At 37.0% G+C, this 18,700-nt stretch overlaps 2 protein-coding genes and 1 pseudogene across 3 annotated transcripts; 1 reads left to right on the top strand and 2 right to left on the bottom strand.

The window, feature by feature from the left end:
- Positions 1-503: 503 nt before the first annotated feature.
- PAA1 (P-type ATP-ase 1) lies at positions 504-9,854 on the top strand. 2 transcript variants are annotated; one of them, XM_089623261.1, is made up of 17 exons: positions 504-1,093; positions 1,189-1,242; positions 1,470-1,623; positions 3,812-3,886; positions 3,996-4,273; positions 5,001-5,234; positions 5,361-5,459; positions 5,699-5,848; positions 6,145-6,291; positions 6,474-6,524; positions 7,066-7,214; positions 7,547-7,682; positions 8,137-8,234; positions 8,430-8,670; positions 8,749-8,952; positions 9,140-9,220; positions 9,339-9,854. In XM_089623261.1, exons 1-17 carry the CDS (start codon positions 701-703, stop codon positions 9,585-9,587), a joined length of 2,793 nt encoding a protein of 930 aa, XP_089479387.1. In that variant the 5' UTR covers positions 504-700; the 3' UTR covers positions 9,588-9,854. The 2 variants fall into 2 exon arrangements, with proteins under 2 accessions (XP_089479387.1, XP_089479388.1); XM_089623262.1 differs by having other exon boundaries at positions 505-1,093; positions 7,550-7,682.
- A 160-nt stretch (positions 9,855-10,014) lies between these two features.
- Positions 10,015-11,276, bottom strand: LOC149387091 (cytosolic sulfotransferase 5 pseudogene; annotated as a pseudogene).
- Positions 11,277-12,353: 1,077 nt separating this feature from the next.
- On the bottom strand, positions 12,354-18,007 carry LOC149387090 (potassium transporter 7-like). Its single transcript, XM_089623140.1, has 10 exons — positions 17,526-18,007; positions 16,519-16,747; positions 16,177-16,425; positions 15,973-16,023; positions 15,484-15,744; positions 15,311-15,363; positions 15,124-15,238; positions 14,748-15,002; positions 13,803-14,325; positions 12,354-13,383 (listed from the first exon to the last, which is right to left on the bottom strand). The coding sequence occupies exons 1-10, from the start codon at positions 17,805-17,807 to the stop codon at positions 12,849-12,851; spliced, it is 2,553 nt and encodes an 850-aa protein (XP_089479266.1). The 5' UTR covers positions 17,808-18,007; the 3' UTR covers positions 12,354-12,848.
- Between the last annotated feature and the right edge of the window lie 693 nt (positions 18,008-18,700).

Below are 18,700 nucleotides of genomic sequence, written 5' to 3'. Positions count from 1 at the left end.
GAGTCCTAGATTTTTTGTTCGAATATGTGATTTTGACGACTATTAACTGTTAATTTTTACCCATTTGCCTCTTTATGTGCTTTTCTTGTTTATTTTTTAGTTTTTTAAATAAATTACATATATGACGCTAATGAATAAAGATAATTGGTGTTTACATATAAATATTACTGTGAACGTTAATGAAAAGTCAATAAAAAATCAATGAAAAGAAGATTTGTGACACTGTTGTCTATTTCAGGATATAATTTCGTCATTTTAGTTAAATAGAGAGTATGAACTCGATAATTTTAAAAATGGAAGGTTAAATTTGATATTTCAACTAAAACATAAGGTATATATATTAAAGTTATTCTAGCTATGTTGAACTGTAATAATTATAAGAGATTTACTATAATTATAAATTCTAACTAATTGATTATTTACTATAATTAACCTACTCGCGGCAGGTACATAATATACCATAAATACTTTTCTTCTTTTAAACGTGGTGGTTTACTTTCCTGTCCTTTTACACAGTAGACTGAATTTCCTACCAAACTCCGTGACTCTTTATTGCAGATTCGGACCGTTCCTCAAACACCCACGCCGCGCTATTCATTACTGATCGTTAAATTAATATACGAGAAGATAATATCTACATAAAAAAAAAAAAAAATAAAGAAAGAAAGAGAGAAGTGAGACTCAGAGTCACAGAGCTCCAATGGAGTCCATCAATGGCTTCTACACAATCTCAAAAGCTCTCAGCCTCGGTGGTCCCGGCGGCTCCGCCGTCACTAGAGCCGCCCTGACTCGCCACTGCGTCGCCACTCGCATCGTCACTCGCCGCCTCCGCTGTATTTGCGACTCCTCGCTCCTCCGGAAGACCGCCTCGCCACCGCATTTTCTCCGCCTCCGAGATTCGACACCGCGGTTCGTCGCTTACTTCGCGTCTTCCGGCGGCGGAGACGGAGGTTTCGGCGGAGAAAGCGGCGGCGGCGGAGGAGGAGGGAGTGGGCCTGATGGCGGAGACGCGGATTCGAAGCTGGCGGCAGCGGCCGAGGGAGGAGAAGGCGTCTCCGCTCTTCCAAGTGACGTCATCATTCTCGACGTTGGAGTAGGTTTCCTGATTCCATTTCTACCTATAGTCTGTCTATGTACGAAGTTTTTCTTTTCGAAATTATTGAAGTTTCTTTTTGGTTTCCATGTCAGGGAATGAGTTGTGGAGGCTGTGTCGCGAGTGTGAAGAGGATTTTAGAAAGTCAAGTAAAGTTCTTTCTTCGGTGATTGTTTATTTTTCTGTATATAAAATTCTAGCTGAATATAGATTGTACAACTGTCCAAGGGAAAAAACATAACATGTGTGAAGATAAACATTGAAAGATTACTATAATTGTGATTGAATTTGTGGATTTATAAGTCTCTATGAATATCGAAATAGAGTTTTGAGGAAGTTAGATTGATGTATGTTCTTGGTTTATTGTCAATGTTAGCCTCAAGTGTCGTCAGCTAGTGTAAATCTCACAACTGAAACTGCCGTGGTGTGGCCTGTGGCTGAAGCCAAGGACTCGCCGAACTGGCAAGCACAGCTAGGCGAGGCTCTTGCTAAGCATTTGACAAATTGTGGGTTCAAGTCTAATCTCCGAGGTAAATAAATAATAATTTATTATTTTATTTATGTAATGCGTGGCTTTTTCCCCCCTAAGGATTAACTACTAAACTGTTGCCAAGCATACTTGTAAAATAATCCATTAGTCATAAAAAATAAAGTTACCAAGTCTATTTGAATGGAGATTTGGAAAATTGGTTTATTTTTTGTCTGTGAATGAGATAATGAATCCATGGTAAGCATTAGAATTGGATGGTTTTTATTTTCGAGCAGTTTATTTTTTCGTTGTTGGATGATTTAATTATTTGATGAAAATCGTGTTGAACCAAGGTTAGTGTTAAGTACGAAATCTCTTTTTGGAACCATCTCTTATGTTTTTTTTTCTTATCTATTTTTTTTTTATAGTTGTTCATTTCTTAGACCGAAAAGAAGACGTACTTGTTGTGCGTGTTCTTTGTACAGTGTTTGACGCTAATTACTATTTCTGTCTTTGCGTAAAAGTGGATTTAAATTTGTGCATTCCACTCTTGTTGATTCTTGTTTATCACTCTGTAGCACTTAAAAAAAAAGAAAAGAGAAGGAATAGTGTGTAAACTTGCATTAACTTGGCTTACAATTTTACTACAGTAGATGTGTTATTGGACACTTGGATGTCATAAAGTGTTCTAGATGCCAAGTTCATCACCTGAAGAAGAAAGACAAAACACAATGATGATTTTGTGGAATTTGGCAATAGATGTTTGTCTGATATTTTTAATAGAAGTTCCTAAACTAATGAATAAACTACATATTGAATGGTTGTCTCTTTAGCACATTAAATTTTAAGTAAGCTACCACGTCATGGGTTCCAAGTCATTTTTTTGAAATTTTGGTGGGTTAAGTGGCAGGTGAGGCTATTAGTGAAGGAGATATATCGCCGTAGAAATGCGAAAAAGAGCTCTTTTCAGGAGCAACCATAAGTCTTTATGGTATGTCCTCAGATTATTGGGTTTGATTTCTAGAAACAAAATTTCTGCTACATCTTAGATCTGCTACAATTAGAAGCCAGTGATGTATAGGTATCAGTATGACCCGATAATCAAAGTTTATTTTGGTTGATAAATAAATACTTAGGTAAAAATGTATATACTGAATATATTCTCGGAAAATAGAAATTCGTCTGAAAATATTGAATTATCTGTTGAGATTTTCTACAAAAGCCAAGGTTAGATTTTCCAGGATTTGTCATTGGTTAATTTGGAAGAATGTTTGCAACATCTATCGGCATTACCTGAAATTGCGGGAGAGAAATTAGAAGTGTCTTTATCCCTGTATATCTATGTCCAGAGCTCAAAACTGACAATGTTTCAAGAATATGGTGTTAGGGCTGTCATTTCCCCCTAGATTAGATTTGAAAGAATAGGATGATGATGTATTATTAATATATGATTCCTTCTTTCAATAGGTGAGACTCAGCAGCTACTTATGGATTGGTTGGAGAGGCATATATGTAACACGGCATAATATATATCTTGGAGAATTTGTTATTCCATGTTCTGAAGTTTTTAGCTTTCCTGTTATCGAATAGAGTTCTACTAATGAATAAAATTGTTCTATGACTAAAATGAAGCAAAGTGTTGTATTTCATATTTTTGTTTCTAGACACAGTGGACCTATGAGCATTATTGTGATGAGTAAACGCTTAATGGACTTGGCAATGGAAGTATAATTTTTTTTAATTAATGATACATCAATATATTCAGATGCCATTATATCTCACGATGCTTGCATTGATTTCGGGCGCTTTACTCGTGGATGCGTTTTGCGAATATTACTCTATTCCTATAATACTAATTTTGCCTCTTTTCTTCATATGATTTTGTGCAATTAAGGTTAAACATGCTGCAAGATCTCTTAATCCATGTGAATGTTAATAGTTCTGCATTACACGTGCTTTCATATAATTTGAACTTATCGCGTTTCCCCTCTGGCTGTTCTTTGTCTACAACTTCCAGTCAATGATTAACTTGTTTTCCAAATTGTGAAATGTAGGGGAAGGGTTTTTATTTTTTTTGTATTGTAGGCATGCCTTCCTAATTCTGTTGCTTGGTATCACATTTGGAATCCAATTGTATGTGGGCAATCTTTAATATGCATTTTCTTTTGATCAGATTTCCAAACAATCTATAGCAATATGATTTAGCTGTCAGAATGAAATGGTCTAATTCACTGTACATGTCTATGCAGATTCCGGGGGAGACCATTTTCTAAAAGTTTTTGGAAAGAAAATGGAAGAAAAGCAGCACCGCCTCAAAGAAAGTGGTATGAATATTGTCAACTTTGATTAACCTATAAATTCTGCGCAAAATTATTCTTATATGAATCCTCATCTATTAGCAGCTCAATTATGATAGTCATCTTTATCTTATAGGTCGCGAGCTTGCTTTTTCCTGGGCTATGTGTGCTGTCTGCATTTTCGGTCACATGTCTCATTTCTTTGGAGCTAATTCTGCATGGATCCATGCTCTTCATTCCACTACATTCCATTTATCATTGTCTTTATTTACATTACTCGGCCCTGGCCGTAAACTTATTCTTGATGGTATGAGGAGTCTTTTTAGAGGGGCTCCAAACATGAACACTTTGGTTGGTCTTGGGGCTTTGTCATCATTTACTGTCAGCACATTAGCTGCCCTTATTCCGAAACTGGTACGTAATCGGTGACCCTTACAGTAGACGTTTAAATATTATGTTCTTGAAACTGTTACAGTTAGCTATTTTTAGACACTTTTATTTGCTTTGGTTTGAGTGATTACATTTTCTCTCGTGTTTAATATTGAAGTGGAAATTTTGGTTGATGTATCGGGTTATGGCTCTGGATTCTTGGGTTCTCTTGTTGTTTTGCGTTGGATCCGTAGTCGAGCATAACTCCGACTTATCCTTTTTGTAAATCTGGCTTTTGCCAATGTTAAATTTAAGGTGTGATTCTTTTCTTGCTGTAACGAGTTCAAAATATACACCTTAGCAGATTTGTGTCGGGATTGGTCTAGCACTTTGTAATTTATTTCCCTTGTTTGTTTTATGACTGTCAAGTGGTGTTTTTGGGGTCTCAGGGTGGCGTGTTTGACTAGGGTCAGCTTTAGTCTCCTTGGCTTTTCTCGCAGCCTGGCTTTGTAATTTTCACGGCTTTGCCGATTTTGATAAATTTCTTGTTATTTATTTTAAAAAAATATATAGAAATGTGTGATTTTTTTAAAAGAATTGCACTGTGATATTTTGTTACATATGCGAACTGACCATGAAGACCATTTTAACCGACTGCCATGCTTGTTGACTCTTCTATCTTTCTCTTCAGTCAACTAATTTCGTTTTATTTTGTCTTCTCTGAAATAAAACCAAATGATGATGTGGCTTTTTATTGATGACATTGATGTAGGGTTGGAAGACGTTTTTCGAAGAACCGATTATGCTAATAGCATTCGTCCTATTAGGGAGGAATCTTGAACAAAGAGCTAAAATTAAGGCTACAAGTGATATGACAGGACTACTAAGTATTTTACCATCAAAAGCTCGTCTTCTGCTAAATAGTGATGAAAAAGGATCAGACTCGACTGTTGACGTTCCATGTAGCAGTCTCTTAGTTGGTGACCTAATTGTTGTACTACCTGGAGTACGTGTAACACCACTCAATTTTTTCTGCCGATTTAGTAACACCTTAAGTAAATTTTTTTTTTTGTTTGGGTCAGATGGTTATTATACAATTCTCTGCGAATCTTATACTGAGATCCCTTTGCAGGACCGTGTTCCCGTGGATGGTATTGTCAAAGCTGGAAGAAGCACCATAGATGAATCAAGTTTCACAGGGGAGCCATTACCAGTGACCAAACTACCTGGGGTATTACTCTATTCTGATTAAGCAAAGTATTTTTGCCACAAACTTGGGTTCGATTTTTTGAAGCGTTGATTCGGCTTCTGTTTGGTCCTCTAGCCTTTTCTTTAGTCCTTGCATACATTTTTGTGAAAGCGTTGATATGTACGTTGTGTATAGTATTCATTCATGGTTTTCTTTTCTTGGATAAGCTAAGGAAAAGCTGTAATACTTCAGAATCCTTATTTGTTTTACATCTGGTACAGAGCGAAGTTGCAGCTGGAAGCATAAATCTTAATGGGTCTCTAACTGTTGAAGTGCGAAGACCTGGTGGTGAGACTGCTATGGGAGACATCGTTCGTTTGGTCGAAGAAGCCCAGAGTAGGGAAGCTCCTGTACAGCGCCTAGCAGATAAGGTTATACCTTCTTCTTTAATTGGTTGATGCCATGATGTTCATAGTTTGTTAAGGCCGAAAGAGGATACAAGTGTGTTTTTTTTTTTTTTTTTTTTTTTTTTTTTTTCAGGTGTGATATTATAATGCTCTAATTGTTTGGGTGGCTTACTTGATGTTGGAATGATCAAGTGAAAGTTTGATGTTTGCTTTCATTTTTAATCAAGTTAGGGAATAACATATATATATATATATATATGTTACCTTTCTAAACTGCCCTAGTGTTGTATTAACTTTTGATATTTTATGATTTTCACCAGGTGTCTGGGCACTTTACTTATGGAGTGATGGCTCTCTCAGCTGCAACATTTTCGTTTTGGAGTCTCTTTGGTCCTCGCGTTCTACCGGCAGCTCTTCATCAAGGAAGTTCAGTTTCCTTGGCACTGCAGCTTGCTTGCACCGTTCTGGTATAATATATATGTATATGTGGAGTTCATATGCAACTTTCAATTATATTTTGAGAAAATGCAACTTTCAATTATTGTTAGGCATCGATTCAAGAATTCCTAGCCTTGCAGTTACACTCGCTATGCCAAAAAAAAAAAAAAAGGATCTAAAAGACGTGCTTACATTTACTTTCTGAATGCAGGTTATTGCTTGTCCATGTGCACTTGGTTTAGCCACACCGACGGCAATGCTGGCAAGTGTTTTCCCCCCACTTTTTCATAATAGTGATTTCTATTTAAGGCAAGAAATGTGATATTGGGTTCTCATTTAAAACTTTTGTATAAAGAAGGGGCGAATCTAGACTAAATGAATAGTATTTGATGTTCCATACGTCTGGTATGATAACCATTGCATTAAATTTTTTTCTTGCTCATTGTTGCGATAATTTTCTCTCGTCATTTAGCAAAGACCAGAAGCTCTTAAAATTTAATTAAATCTACTTTCAATCGTATTATCTTATCGTATTTTCTCTCATCATGTACTTCCTTCCGTATTCTTAAAGCTTTCTTAAAAGCTACTTCAACTTGATGATTAACGGCAATCACATTAAAGTATCTATCTTTGCTGAGCAAGCATAAATTCTTTTCGACTTTGTTAAACATCTAGTTATCAACGAATGATGATATCTGTGGAACAAAATTCTAGTTCTTGTTTTTATTGCATAGCTATACATTTGAACTAACTTTAATATTATACTGTATATGTTTATAATACTCTTTTCACGCGTTCTTCAGGTCGGAACTTCATTAGGAGCAACTAGAGGATTGCTTTTGCGGGGAGGAAATATTTTAGAAAAGTTTTCAATGGTAGATACCATCGTGTTTGACAAAACAGGGACTTTGACTATTGGGAGACCTGTTGTTACAAAAGTTTTGACACCAAGGTGTGCTAATTCAATGTCTCTCTCTCTCTCTCTCTAATGATGTTTGGACAAAAGTCAACTTTCTTGTCTCTGGTACACATAAGAAACATGAAGTTTATCGAGTAATATCGACCCATAATTTGCTAATGCTTCCTCTTCTAAGATTCGAACTTTGATCCTTTGAAAAAAAAAACCACGGCCAATTCATGGCAACTATAAAGTGTTGAACTAGTTGAAGCTTTATATTTTCCCCTCTCTATTTTTTATTATATATTTTTCAGTTTCCTCTAAAAAAACTAGGTTCATCTTAAATACATTTTCGCCAATGTGACCTATTTCTCCTTCACTTTCAGCAGACAACAGTCAAGCTATACGTTGTCAGAAGTTGAGGTTTTAAAGTTAGCTGCTGGAGTGGAAGCTAACACAATTCATCCTATTGGGAAAGCCATCGTGGAAGCTGCTCGGCAGATTAACTCGGAGAACCTGAAGGTACCTTCTTCACGTAGTTTGTGCAATGAATCAAATTGAAAATATAACACCGTGGTAAATAACAACATTTCCAAAAACTAGGGATATATTACAATGAAGAGAGGACAGAAAGACGATAAACAGAGAAAAAAAAAGAAGGAAAGGTCGAACCCTAAAGCCTAAACACAGTACAACCTTTCAATTCCTCATCTCATCTCTGTAGCTCAAATAAATTAGAGACAATGAACAATTCTTCAGTGGTTTATCGGTTGAGTGTTGGCCCTCCAATTAGAATAGTGAGCTCGTGTGTAGCATTGACGCCCCATTGTTAGGCTAAGATTTTACTTTCTCATTTCTTAATTAAATAGGTTTACGAAAAAGAAAAAAAAAACTTCCTATCCTTGTTTGTAAAGAGTATCCCGTTCCACTCGAATTGAATCGTCATCAAATTCTCTAACAAGTCCATGTCTTACAGGCAGCAGATGGAACTTTCACAGAAGAACCCGGCTCTGGCGCTGTAGCAATCATTGGCAATAAAAAGGTGTCTGTTGGGACATTGGACTGGGTACAGAGGTAACATGCCAGTTTTCTCTTATCTTCATGGCTTCAAAATATGCCAGAATCAGTATCGTCACATTCAATCATTTGATAGTTGAGTCTTGGAAAATATCAATTGATAGAAATAGTTTCCTTTAGCTCGGAAGCAGATAGAAGCAAAATTTAGGATTGTCATTATGTAGATGTTAATTTTTCTTCTTCTTCTTCCAGGAACGGAGTTACCGAGAACCTGTTTCCAGTAGTAGAAGATCATAAGAATCAATCTGTCGTTTACGTCGGAGTCGAGAATAATCTAGCCGGCCTAATTTATTTCGAGGATCAGATCAGAGAAGACGCCAGACAAGTCGTTGAAGCGTTGTCCAGACAAGGTATCGACGTGTATATGCTATCCGGTGATAGAAGGAATACAGCAGAATATGTTGCGTCTGTCGTAGGGATTTCAAAAGACAAGGTATATTTTTTTTCTTCTTTTCTCTTAAAGGGAACATACAATTGTAAACCTATAATAATTCGATTCCGACTACTACAGGTTCTATATGAAGTTAAGCCAGAGGAAAAGAAGAGGTTTGTAAGCAAATTACAGAGTGAGCAAAACATTGTAGCGATGGTCGGAGATGGAATCAACGATGCTGCGGCCTTGGCGTCGGCCCATATTGGAATCGCAATGGGCGGCGGTGTCGGCGCAGCCAGTGACGTGTCTTCCATAGTGCTGATGGGCAATAGGCTCTCTCAGGTATTTATCTATCTATCTATCATGAACATGATTCTTGAACAACAGATTTTCTGGTTTATTTGTATATTAGTAAAAAAAAATTAATTTTTTTTTAATTGCGATTGCCAAAAGATAAAATCATTTTTCTCCCCCCTCGAGAATCTGAATATATATATATATATATAATTCCGTAAATTATGCAATGCAGTTACTCGATGCTTTGGAGCTTAGCAGGCTGACCATGAGGACGGTGAAGCAAAATCTCTGGTGGGCTTTTGGATACAATATTGTAAGTGTACTTGACGAAGCCGATAGTGCATTTTTTTTTCTCATGTAATTTACTTTGCTCGGTGCTCTGGTAGTATATTCGTTTATTTATATATATATGTCGGACATTGTTCATTCAGGTTGGAATTCCTATTGCTGCCGGAATGTTGCTTCCGGTTACGGGGACGATGCTCACTCCATCAATCGCCGGAGCTCTCATGGGTCTGAGCTCCGTCGGAGTGACACTTAATTCATTGCTCTTGAGACTCAGATTTTCTGAAAAGCAGAAACGTTTTGATGGATCATTTGCTCATACCAAAATCGACATAGAGGAACCAAGAGAGAGAGTACAGCAACGTACTTCTGATTCTAGATGGAAAGGTGCATGATATTCTTAAACGGAGAAGAAGGCTATTTTTGTAAAATAGCTTAGAGACGCCTCAATAAGCTAAGTCGTACTTTTGTTCATCAACAGTATTCTGAACAAGAATACGGCGTAGCAAAACTTCAAAGATTATTCGTAGTTGAGATAATTTATTTCATCCTTAGTTTTCTCTAAATAAAGGGTTAGGTCTCCCTATTTTTATATCCGAAGCATTGTGTAGTTGATAGTCACGGAATGCATAAAAAGCGGGACTTCTATATAATATAAAAAAAAAAAAATCAGGGAGAGCCACAGGTCCGGTGCTATGCAATAACTTCAATACGATTTCTCATGCTTGACTGAATTAAATGTGGATAAAATAACTACAAAATAACTTTTTTGTTTTTTTTCCCTTTTTCTCTTATTAAGTATAAAAAAAAGAATATTATTTGTCAAGTTTTTCATGCTAAAGCGGCTAAATTTAGGTCTAATTATAAAAACTTTATAATTTAAGAGATTGAGTGCCCTGTTATTCAACATCAAATCGAACCCAATATCATTCCATAAAAGTAAACGCAGCGTACAATAATGCAAATTCCAATCAGCAGTTCTGAGCAAAAAAAAAAAAAAAAAAATCAGCAGCCAATTGAATTGGAAAATAAAATTACTCAAAAAGACACGCAATGACCGATAACTTCAAAGAACCCATAACATAATAAACCACTGTTTACGATGTTTTAAATGCCAGACCAGAGCCTTGGAGCTTCTCTTGGATCACACTTTTCACTCGTTCCACCGATTGAGGACTAAGATCGTTGACCCAATCACCGACCTCGCCTTTTCTGAAGAAAGTCTCGTTCTTGAGGTTTGGGACACAATCTTCAGGCTTGTTCTCGGCTTGAATATCTCTCAGACTCCTCAAACTACACAGCTCGCAGATCTCCCGAACAACCCCTTCATTCTCTTCCTCGGCCGAGAAAGGAAACCCCACGAACTCCGCGAGCCTCTTCACTTGTCCCTCGATGTCCTCTTTCATGTCCTCGTACTTGAGAAACAACACTTTCTCTGGTCTCTCCAGGCTCGCCCTCCAAAACCCTAGGACGTGGTCCCAGAACGGTCCGAAAGTGTCCTCTCCTCTGCAGAACCCGTCGACGTAGTCGTCAAAGGTCCACGTGGGGTCCACTCTCGAGTCGTCCTGTCGGAGGACGAAGTGCCAGTAAGAGACGATGGTGTCGAGAGGGTTTCGACACACGTACACGACCCGACACTCGGAGGACTTGATGGACTCGGGGAGCGACGCGTACGGGACGTGCGTCGAAAACAGCCTAGGGCTCGCCACGTGGCTCAGGTCCGGGGCGTTGACCGGGTCCGAGTACAGCGTCGTCTCCAAGAAGGGAATGAGCTTGTGAGGGCTCGAGGAGAGCAAAAGAGTGTCGTTGACCGTGTACTTGCCCCGGTTGACCACCGAGAACAAGAGGGCCTTGAGCCACGTGGTTCCGGACTTGGGCTTCGACGCTACGATGATGTCTTGGTCTTTTGCTCGGAAGCCTTTCTGAAACCTAATGATGCCGGGGATGAAAAAGGTTTGGTACCAAACGCCTTGATACTGTGACATACCACTTTGATACCTGCTTCGGGCTTTAGGAAGCCGAGAAACAATCATTTCTATATCATCATTATCATCATCTTTGCCATGACTTTGATCAGACTCCATTTTAACAGAGGCACAAGAAAGAGATTTAGAAATTACTTGGGTATATAACTTGTATATGTATGTGTAACTAAGGACGAGGTTATAAATATTGAACATGCTCTCTGAACGTATGTATTGGAATTTGGAACGATGACGGTAGATAGGAGGGACAGGAGTATCTTTCATTTTTTTTTTTTTAATTTGATATGGTTTGGTGATATAATTTTACCTACTGTAATTTGATATGAATTAAATTATTTGGCAATAATACTGTAAAAGTTTATCTTGAAAGGTAACCTTTTAAATATACTAGTAAAATGGCCGTCAAAAGAAAAAAAAATACTAGTAAAATAGTGAGGGGCACAAAACGACATTTCAGCTGCCTCATTATACGTAATTATTGTTGAAGATCATCAAATTTCTCTCATCATGTGCCCACACCTTGGATATATATACATAATATATATATATATATATATATATATATATATATATATATATATTGTCGTACTCAACAATTGAATTAAGCTCTTTGAGTTGTTGGATAATGATAGCATTTGTTATATTTAAACTATCGTCAAATGGTATCTAAAAAGTTAATTGACAATTGAATAATTTATAACTTTCATATTCTTATTAAATCTTCTCTTATCTATGTAAAAGATTTACACGTCTTCTCAAGAGAGACAGTGCATCTTGTGTGTGTGTGTTCATTTTTGAGCAGTCTAGCTTGAGGACCATAATTTATAAAAACGGTAGTTCATAAGGTAGGAGCAAAAAAACATTATATTTAATAATATCAAAGCAGTTAGCCGGAATAAAAGGCTAGTCAAAACTAAAGACACGATTATATATATGGACGCGGTATATATATATATATATATATATATATATATATATATATATATATATATATATATATATATATACTCAAATACATGGTCTTACAGTTATTTGTTTCACTAATATAAATCAATCTGACAGTTCAAAATATTACAACTATTCAAAACTTTTCTCTCAATTTTTTTTTCTTTCTGTAAGCTTAACCTTCCAGAAAATTTTAAGTCGATGACTTGTTTAGCGGATAACATATATTGATTTGAATTCAAATGCAGCCAACAAATTCTCAATTTAATAGAATTTAGTACACTGCATACGCATAAATGGCAATTTCATCTTTCTTCCTCGTAAAATACATCCGTAAACAGAACGCCTCAAACAGGGGATTATTATACACCCAAAAAGATAAGAAGAAAGCCTATGGATGTCATATCATCTTCCATGTTTTGTATCATATGCCTATACATCGTTAATCAATGTGAAAGATACACAGTAAATGTCTGTCAAACCACCCGACTTTGTACTCAAGCTCCTATCAATTCTACATCACAAACAACGATCCAGAAATGGATATCATGGCCACAGGCAAAACCAAAGCCGACAAACGGGTATTTCCCCGACGGCTCATTCTCTTTTGAATTCCATCAACAGCCGAGAGAGTATATACCAAAAAAGTTAGACGTCTCAACCCGATTTTTCTTTTCTTATTTACTTTTAAGATATTTGTGCTTAGCGATTTTGAAGCTAAGACCATCAAACCATATATGTCATACCAACCTGCATCAAATTCGAGTGAGGCACACTCAGATTCGCGATTCCCCTCCTGCAATTTTTTCTCAAGAAAGCATAGAAGTAGTTTATTATGAGCTTCTTGATGAACCATGACTCTTTTCTCGCCCTAATGTCCCCGTGACCGAGAAGATAAACGACGCCGGACTCTTTGGCCTTTCGGATAAAAGACAGCTCTCTCTCTAGCGTCTGCTCCGGGGTCAGCGTCGGGTCAGTGGAAGGAAACGGCCTTATTCCTTCCGATGTGCTTGCCTCTGAGATGGGAATTCGGGTATCTCTGAATTCTCCGAGAAGAGGGACTCCGAGAGAGTACACGCTTCCATTCGGAGCTATGAGAAGCCTTGAGCAAGAAGGCTTGTCCTCTGAGTCCGAGTCGTGGTCCCCTTCACTCTCCAGTGACCTTTCCTGAGCTTCGCGGCGAATGAATTTCTCGAGGCTCTCAATCAGGAGCTGCTCGAATGTTACGTGGTTTTCCTTGCGAACATCCTTGTACCCATACCTGATTTTAGAAATAGATACAATGATATCTCGTAACAGAATACTAAATAGCCTAAAAAATCTCAAACAAGATAAAAAAAAAGGTATTAATTGCATGTGATAGTGCTCATCTGAAAGTTATTGCAAGAATAGTGTCTATAGTTTTTATTGCAAAAATAGTGTTTTCAAGTTGGAAACAATCATTATTATTGATATTTACAAGTTTTTATAAAAATTGTTTACTGTTTTCGGTTTTATTTAAATTCTATAAGAAAATTAATCCAAAATAACCGATAACAATTTGAAAAAACACTACTTTTTAAAGGATTAAAAACCACTATTTTTGGAAATGTTGCACTTCAAAAACACTATTCCTGTAATTTTCCAAAAAAAAAAGAGGTTCATACAATACAACAATGTCAAGGGGATTCAGAATGCTACCTTGCAATGCAACGGAAGATGTGGTATCCTTTTGGACAGACTCGGCGAAAGAGGAACCTCTCACTTTGAGGAACTACAGGGACCGGGACGTACTTTATGCAAACAAATATTATCATGGAATGAATCGCTGGAAGGGTGGTCAGAAAATGGCCAAATATTGCAGGTATACCCTTCACGAGCTCATTATATAGCAAGCCGATTCCGGGAGCTCTTATCGTGCCGAGGTTGCAACCCAGTTCCCGCATTAAGTCCATCGATAGCTTTTGCTTGACTTCAGTTTCATACTTGAGCTTACTCCCATAGTTCCAAATGGACATTATCAAAAACATGATCACGGCAAAGACCAAGGTAATCCAACTTCCGTCGCCCACACTCCACAAAACTGACGAGAAGAAGGTCAACTCCAACCCAAGGAAAAAGATTAAAAAACTTATCACTACGATTATGTTTATCTGCCATATAAGAAGCATAACAATGGTTACTAAAACCGTTGTCATCATCATAACGCCCAGCTCCGCAATCGCTGCAAAACAAAATCCACTTTTAGAAAGAAGAAAAATATTGTATATAAATGAAACAGCAGGATGAAATAATCAGTATGATTCCATCAAACTTTGCAATAGCTTAGTTTTCTTGTGTATAATGAACTCTGCAGTAATTTTTTTCATGAGTCAAAACCCTCGAAAAGGTTTTCGGTGGGAGTCAATGTGCTTATTTCAGAACTAACCTCTATTGTCAACTCATTAAGATTAAAAGTAAATTATAACTTGGGATATGGAACACCAAAAAAACGAGTAAGAAAATTGCTGATTTTTTTAAGTAAAAAAAAATGCTGATATTTTTCTAAGTAAAAAAAAAATGCTGATATGAGTATTGAAATTTTGTTCAATTTTTCAAACCCGGGAAAAAAAACATACAAGTTGAAATAAATAAATAATAACTTACCATATGCATTTCCAATCTCATTGATGCTTGAGATAGAGCAGACAGTGACTAAGCAAACCACCAAGAGAAACCAATTTATGACGGGGATATAGATTTGGCCCATGAACTTCCTAGAGGTATGAATGATTTTAAGACGAGGAAAACAGCCAAGTGCCATCGATTGCTTTATGCATGAAAAAGTAGCTGTTGTCATGGCTCGGCTGGCAATCAACGCTGCGATGTTGGCAATAAGCAAGATCGGCCAAAATGCACCACCTTCACACCGCAACAGTATGATTCCATAATGTAATTGGTTGTTATAATATTCAATACCAAGATACAACTGTGCTCTCATATTGTAAATAACAATCACTAGAAACTAAGAATTCTCATTTACCTGGAATTGAAGAGAAAAATGCTTGCTCAACCGCAGACTGGTTTTCCATTAAGTATGCAGCTTGGCCCAAATAACCCAATAAAAGGCAAGGCAAGACAAGAAGCACAAAAGTAAGCTGCAAATACCAAGTCAATCAAGTCATATCACAGCAAAAGAATACCTAAACCACATTAATTTGCTTCTTTACCTGTACTGACCGAACAGAAAAATAACAAAGATCTGCAAACATAGCCTCCGAACCTGTAAGTAATACAGAGTCAGTGACACCTTAAAATGCATTGGTGGCTGGGAGGACCTAATAAATAGAGCACCTGCCAAGTATTTCCAGAAATGAAAAACCAATTCTTCTACACTAGTTACCTGTGGCACATAGAAGGCAGCCTCCAAGAGAATACCAAGCCTTTGTAGAGTTCCTTTTGAAAAAGTAATACATGTGAATAGGGTTAAATGCGCGTAGCACACTGGCATCATACTTCACGAGGTTGTAAATGCCAATGCCCGCCAGGGAACAAAACCATACAAATAAGGCCGGGCCTACTGCGAGCCCGACTTTACTTGTCCCATATTTCTGCACACTGAACAATATTACAAGGAAGGCAACTGAAATCATCACAACTTGATCTGCAACCAAAGAAATAAAGAAGAAGAAGGAAGTCAATTATGATTTTCTCCACAATAATGCTATCTCTAACTACAACCAGAAATGCAGTTCCTTATATTCCATTACTAGGAAGTTCAGCGAACTTTTGTTTATGCCATGTCTCAGTGGACAGCCATATCTCATATGCTTGATTAATTATAGTTCAAATAGACGGAGTTATAAATTCTGCAAATGGAATATAGTAGTACCTTGCTTAATGGCAGCCACTCCAACTTTTAAACCACCAACGGCTGAGATTACTGCATGAGATTAACAAAATATATTAACAACAAAACCTACATAGTCGATATATAAAATCTAGCCAGATCAGAATCATTTTCATTCATTTCAAGTTTTCAACCATGGCATTTGAAACAAACAGAAAACTGGGCAATATAGTCGATGCAAATAACCTGACATGGCTGGTGTAATTACACCGTCAGCAATCACCATCGCAGTACCAGCAAGAACCAACGTCAGAAGAAGCTTTTTCAGAGTGAGTGAAGCCTCGAGCCTTTCCTTGATTCTTAGAGATCTCTCGAGTTCAGGGGAGGGAACTTTCAATCTGAAGCTCGATATACGAGTATCTGACGGAAGCTGATTCGGAAGAAGACTAACTTTTGCGTGTCGACAGATCAACGAATACAGAGCAAAAGTTCCACCTAATAAATTTATGATACTGTAAGAAGATAGCCGCTTAAAATCACAAAAGAAGGCAGTAAATAATTGGTGAGATTAAATTTTTGAAATATTACCTTCACCATCATCGTTGGCTAAAAGTACAACAAGAACATACTTAACAAGGGGGATCAAGATTAAGGTGTACAGAACTAGTGACAATGCTCCAAGAATATCTTCACCCCCATTAATAGGTGCTTTGCTAAACATCACACTGAACGTATACAGAGGACTAGTTCCAACGTCACCAAAGACAACCCCAAGGGTTTGGAACGCAAGTACTATTTTCTTTCCGACACTGAATTCCTGCAAATAAACACACATTTTAATGTAATACGTTCCATTTAACCTCTTATAAAAAAAAAGAGTTATTTAACAATATAGAAGGGCCAATTATGGAAATAAACAGAATCTTTCCTACACAAAGTTATAGGATGTCTCATTCAAACTAAGATTGCGCTCTCTTGATTATATCTGGAAAAGGTTACCAGGTTGACTAAATAGTCCTTTGAAAGAAAGAATTTGCAATAATGGCTGATAACTGGATACTTGAATATCTAATACACTCAGATAGTGGTGCAAGTCAGCCTCATTGCATACTTGTATTTAGTGTCTCCATGTTCATGTAGAGCTACCTTAGATAGAAATGATTCCTACATGGGCTATACAAAGTGATCCGGAACTTCGATCGGCTCTCCTCTACGATAAATCACAAAACCCTACTCAGTACAACATTCAGTCAAATCAAATCCGACTAGAGGCTTCAAAAGAAAAGACACTCAATGCGTGGATACCAAATTCAGCTATACTTGTACTTTTTCTTTTCTTTTCTTTTCTTTTTGCTAGGGTACTTTCTTTCAGTTGCAAAATCATGATCATGATTCGCATCAGAGCGAAAGAGAAATCAAACCGAACGATATCAGCATTTGTCTTGTATTAAATTCCAATAAAACAAGTGTCCATACTTTTCTAATGCCAAGCTCATCAAATCTTGCTCCGAAGAAAATATAACAAGAAAAACAAGAATCATCAAGCAAACAAGATTATAACCACATTTTCAAAGCTCAATTACGAATCGACGAACCTCGTACTCGTTCCGCTGAGCTCCGGGGACATCCAGGGCCTCGACGTCGAAGGAATCGACTCTCGGACCGGTCCGAATCAGCCTCTGCTCGGCATTATCGTCTTCTTCCTCTTCCTCGGAGTCCACGGTGACTCTGAGCCTATCGCCTTCGTTGTCCTCGTCCTCGCCGCGGTCGATCTCCGAGTCGTCCTCGTCCTGGAAGACCCAACGCGACTCGATCGAGTCCATGGAAGCCAATCCGCCGTTGATCTCGCTCCTCTCGGAACTCGCATCCTCCGCCATGGCTCTCGGCGGATTTAGGTTTGGTTGCGGGTATTGGATGCCAAGAAAGCTAAGGAAATCGGAGAATCAAATTGAGCGAAATTTATTTATTTTTTGGAGATAATGAGAACACATTTTAGCAATGACTCTGTTTTACACACCATATGATTTTTGGAGAAATCCTTAGACTCCTTGTATAAATCTCTAATTTTTTTTTTTTTTTTTAATCTCAGATTTCATATTCTTTGTTTTAAATTTATCACAATCGCACTCTTAATTAACTAGTCTATCGTTGATTATCTTTATATTTTAATATTAATAATAAAAATTCTTCAAGTCAATATTTTGAAAACAAATTTGTCCTACTTTATCAAAATTATAATTATAAAATAGATTATCACAATTGTTAAAAATTATCCATGAATCAATATATTCATTGATATTTTTTTGCATGTTAATAATTAGCAAGTGCGAAACTTGATTATTGTTATCTCATTGTGAGAGCAGTGACGGATTCAGAAATTTGATTCAATGGGGGACACGAATAGGATTGATATGTGTACATTTAATTCACAATTTTTGTAAAATTTATAATCATATTATAAACAAAAATTATGCAAACATTTAACATTTATCATTTTTAAAAGCTCAGAAAGAAAAATAGAATTTTTAAATAAGACTTTATGTTAAAATATTATTATGAAAATGCTCTATCTGAATACAACTCCAATTTCTTCATGAACCAAAGTAATTGTATAATGAATAATTACAATCACAATTAAACCAACTCATCATAATTACCTCCATATAACCAAGAGAAAAGGTCCCCAGATAATCACAATAGCGAAACCAATACAACATAAACTGTGTAATATGAAGCGAAGCAAATGCAACAAAAAATATCTAATATAATC

Source organism: Urtica dioica, chromosome 8, assembly GCF_054948205.1.
Source record: "Urtica dioica subsp. dioica isolate 48M chromosome 8, U.dioica_male_clone48M_v1_H2, whole genome shotgun sequence".
Lineage (NCBI taxonomy): Eukaryota > Viridiplantae > Streptophyta > Magnoliopsida > Rosales > Urticaceae > Urtica > Urtica dioica.
The sequence above is the reverse complement of the archived record's forward strand: the minus strand, read 5'-3'. Positions and strand labels throughout refer to the sequence as shown.